The following is a 4,430-nucleotide window of genomic DNA, read 5'->3' as shown; positions in this document are numbered from 1 at the left end:
ATATCTTAGAATGTATATATGAGTGTATATATCTGAGTGTATATATCTGAGCGTGTATATCTGAGCGTATATATCTGAGAGTGTATATATCTGAGTGTGTATATCTGAGCGTATATATCTGAGGGTATATAATTAAAGTATAGATACAGATCTTACATGTGGAAAGCTGTAGATGTCTGGGTGAGTGTACATCTGTACTGCAGTGTGTATATCTGAGTGTATATATCTGAGAGTGTATATCTGAGTGTATATATCTGAGAGTGTATATATGAGTGTATATATCTGAGCTTGTATATCTGAGTGTATATATCTTAGAATGTATATATGAGTGTATATATCTGAGCATGTATATCTGAGCGTATATATCTGAGAGTGTATATATCTGAGTGTGTACATCTGAGCGTATATATCTGAGGGTATATATTTAAAGTAAAGATGCAGGTCTTACATGTGGAAAGCTGTAGATGTCTGGGTGAGTGTACATCTGTACTGCAGTGTGTATATCAGAGTGTATATCTGAGTGTATATATCTGAGAGTGTATATATGAGTGTATATATCTGAGTGTATATATCTTAGAATGTATATCTGAGTGTATATATCTTAGAATGTATATATGAGTGTATATATCTGAGTGTATATATATATATGAGTGTGTATATCTGAGCGTATATATCTGAGGGTATATATTTAAAGTATAGATGCAGGTCTTACCTGTGGAAAGCTGTAGATGTCTGGGTGAGTGTACATCAGAGACTGAAACAGACAACCCCCACAACCAGAACAGTGAAAATATGGACTCCGGCGACTGAGGGCATCCTGCAGGACTGTTTTGCTACAACAGACTGGGATATGTTTGAGGCTGCAGCCACTATGGGGGACTCTTCAATCAACATACAGGAGTATGCTGAGCACGTGTCCGGTTACATCAGCATGTGTGTGGACAACATCGTGCCCACCGTACAGGTGAAGAGGTTCCCCAACCAGAAACCTTGGGTCAACAACCAGGTACGACACATGCTGCGTGCTCGTTCTCTTGCATTCAGATCAGGCAATGAGACTGAGTACAAAGCTGCGAAGTACAAACTGAGGAAGACCATCACAGTGGCCAAGAGGCAGTACAGGGAGAAACTGGATGGCTTCTACTCCACTGCTGACTCAAGGAGGATGTGGCAAGGCCTGCAGCACATCACAGACTACAGGAGCACCACCAGCACCATCAGCTCCACAGACAGCCTACCGGATGATCTCAACACATTCTACACCCGCTTCGAGACCTCCAGCAACAACACTGAGAGGGGTACACACACCCAGCTCTCCCAACCCCCCTCTTCCACACTCTCAATATCACCAGGCCAAGTTTGCAGAGCTTTGAGTAAAATCAACCCCCACAAGGCAGCAGGACCAGACAACATTCCTGGGCGGGCCCTCAAAGCATGTGCGAACGAACTGGCTGGTGTTCTGGCCTCCATTTTCAATCATTCCCTCAGCCAGAGCATTGTTCCCACCTGCTACAAGACCACAACCATCGTCCCCCTCCCCAAGAAGAGCCCCCCCACCTGCTTGAATGACTACAGGCCAGTAGCACTCACTCCGATCATTATGAAGTGCTTCGAGAGAGTGGTGCTGGCCCACATCCAGCACAGCATACCGGACACCCTGGACTCACTGCAGTATGCCTACCGTCATAACAGATCCACCTCAGACGCCATCTCTGCTGCCCTCCACTACTCCCTCTCACACCTGGAAAACAAAGACTCCTACATTAGGATGCTCTTTGTGGACTACAGCTCTGCCTTCAACACGGTCATCCCCCACAAACTCACCCACAAGCTGTCCACATTCAGCTTGCACCCCTCCCTCTGCGACTGGCTCCTGGATTTCCTCACTGGCAGGCCCCAGTCTGTAAGGATTGGCAACAGGACTTCAGCCAACATCACCACCTACACCGGCACCCCACAGGGATGTGTCCTCAGCCCCATCCTTTACACACTGTTTACCCACGACTGTGTCGCCTCACACAAGGACAATATCATCCTGAAGTTCGCTGATGATACCGCGGTGATAGGACGCATCACTGGCGGAGATGAAGCGGCCTACAGGAGTGAGGTGACCAGGCTGGTGTTATGGTGCGAAGACAACAATCTCGCTCTCAACACGGTCAAGACAAAGGAGCTGATAGTGGACATGAGAAAGGGGAGGAGACCTCATCAGCCACTGTTCATCCGGGAACTTGAAGTGGAGAGAGTGAGCAGCTTCAAATACCTGGGCGTCCACGTCAGTCAGGACCTCACATGGACAATAAACACAACGCAGCTGGTCAAAAAGGCTCAACAGCGGCTGTACTTTCTGAGGAGACTGAGGAAGTTTGGGATGTCTCCCAAGATCCTCAACAACTTCTACAGCTGTGTGATCGAGAGCCTCCTGACCAGCTGCATCACCGTGTGGTACGGCAGCACGACTGTGGCAGAGCGCAAACGTCTGCAGAGAGTGGTGTAGACTGCCGAGAAGATCATCAGGACTCCACTGCCCTCCCTGCAGAGCATCTACCACCACAGAGTCCACAGGAGAGCTGCATCCATCCTCAAAGACTCCACCCATCCCCAGCATGGACTGTTCACACTTCTGCCCTCAGGCCGGAGGTACAGAAGTGTAAAATGCAAGACCACCAGGTTAAAGAACAGTTTCTTCCCCATGGCCATCAGACTCTTGAACACACCTAAGGAATGACCCTGCCTTCAGACTCTAAACACACCTCAGGTATAACCCTGCGATCAGACTCTTGAACACAACTCAGGAATAACCCTGCACTTTACTTCAACATGTTTACATTGCAGCCGTTACTTTACTGTTAATCTTTTTTTTTATATATATAGTTAATGTCCATAACTGCATTATTTCGCACTTGCACTTTTTTTATACATTTCTTTGCTTAAGTAACTTTTATTTTTTTTATGTCTTTGACAATTAGTTTAATATTTATAACCTTATTGTTCTTCTATCTTCTTCTATTTGGCATTCTTGGCGAAGAGCAAAGAAAGAATTTCATTGTACACTGAAACCCGTTTCTGTACTGAACATATGACAATAAACTCTTTGAATCTTGAATCTCTTGAATCTGTACTGCAGTGTGTATATCTGAGTGTATATATCTGAGAGTGTATGTCTGAGTGTATATATCTGAGCGTGTATATATCTGAGCGTGTATATCTGAGCGTGTATATCTGAGGGTATATATCTGAGTGTATATAATAAAAGTATAGATGCAGGTCTTACCTGTGGAAAGCTGTAGATGTCTGGGTGAGTGTACGACTTCACTGCAGTGTGTGTATATCTGAGTGTATATATATATCTGAGGGTATATAACTGAAGTATATAGAGAGGTCTTACCTGTGGAACGCTGTAGATGTCTGGGTGAGTGTACGTCTTCACTGCAGTGTGTGTGTGTATCTGAGCGTATATATCTGAGTGTGTATATCTGAGCGTGTGTATCTGAGGGTATATATCTGAGTGTATATAATTAAAGTATAGATGCAGGTCTTACCTGTGGAACGCTGTAGATGTCTGGGTGAGTGTACGTCTTCACTGCAGTGTGTGTGTGTATCTGAGCGTATATATCTGAGTGTTTATATCTGAGTGTGTATATCTGAGCATGTGTATCTGAGGGTATATATCTGAGTGTATATAATTAAAGTATAGATGCAGGTCTTACCTGTGGAAAGCTGTAGATGTCTGGGTGAGTGTACGTCTTCACTGCAGTGTGTTTATGTAACGGTTCTCAGATCATTTCCTGGCAGTCGTGATGAGGACACGCCCAGCGCTCGTCTTCACCTCCGTCTGATTCTGTTCTTCACGCAGAAAAAGAGGAAGAAGATGTTCTGTACACTCAGTATAGTTCCTCTACGCTCTCACTCAGTCTGAACTCCAGCACAAACACATTCAGTGTTTTTATGCTTTATTTCAGTAATTAAAGTATTTTCTATATTATAGATGAATATTAAAGAGATGATCATATATAATTCTGTATTAAAGAGTATTAAAGTGTTATTCCTCCACATTAATCTCCTGATCTAAAGCTGATGAATTGAGATGAAGATTTGAGGTGATTTAATTGGGATGAGCTGGAGCTTCACAGCATGAAGGAAAAGCAGCAGCTATTGTTCAGCACCTCCAGAAACTCCTTCATTCAAGACGCTGAGAAAACTATTCCAGGTGACTCTCCCTCATGAAGATACTAAGATTAAAATATATTTACACCAAGAGTCTGCAGATCTGAACTCAAACACACATCTGATACTTATTTACAACAATCTACAGTATAAAACCAGGAGTAAAGCAGCATAAAATTATCCAAAAGCAGTGTGTAAGACTGGTGGAGGAGAACATGATGCCAAGATGCATGAAAACAACTGTGATTAAAACTAACTTAAAA

General features: G+C 43.7%; 1 protein-coding gene across 3 annotated transcripts in view; it reads right to left on the bottom strand.

The window, feature by feature from the left end:
- Nucleotides 1–3,799, bottom strand: part of LOC125794095 (tumor necrosis factor alpha-induced protein 8-like protein 2) — a 17,814-nt gene extending 14,015 nt beyond the window's left edge. Inside the window, exon 1 of one of the 3 annotated variants that reach the window (XM_049473566.1) lies at nucleotides 3,711–3,799. Coding sequence is in view for 1 of the 3 variants with exons in the window: in XM_049473565.1 (XP_049329522.1) it covers nucleotides 713–748 (36 nt within the window). In the remaining 2 variants the exon portion in view is untranslated. Of the gene's footprint in view, nucleotides 1–712; nucleotides 765–3,274; nucleotides 3,329–3,710 lie in introns of those variants that run through there. The other 2 variants (XM_049473567.1, XM_049473565.1) reach the window with 2 other exon arrangements.
- Between the last annotated feature and the right edge of the window lie 631 nt (nucleotides 3,800–4,430).

Source organism: Astyanax mexicanus, unplaced genomic scaffold (genome assembly GCF_023375975.1).
Source record: "Astyanax mexicanus isolate ESR-SI-001 unplaced genomic scaffold, AstMex3_surface scaffold_39, whole genome shotgun sequence".
In the NCBI taxonomy this organism is placed as follows: Eukaryota; Metazoa; Chordata; class Actinopteri; order Characiformes; family Acestrorhamphidae; genus Astyanax; species Astyanax mexicanus.
This window is presented reverse-complemented; position numbering and strand designations above follow the sequence as displayed.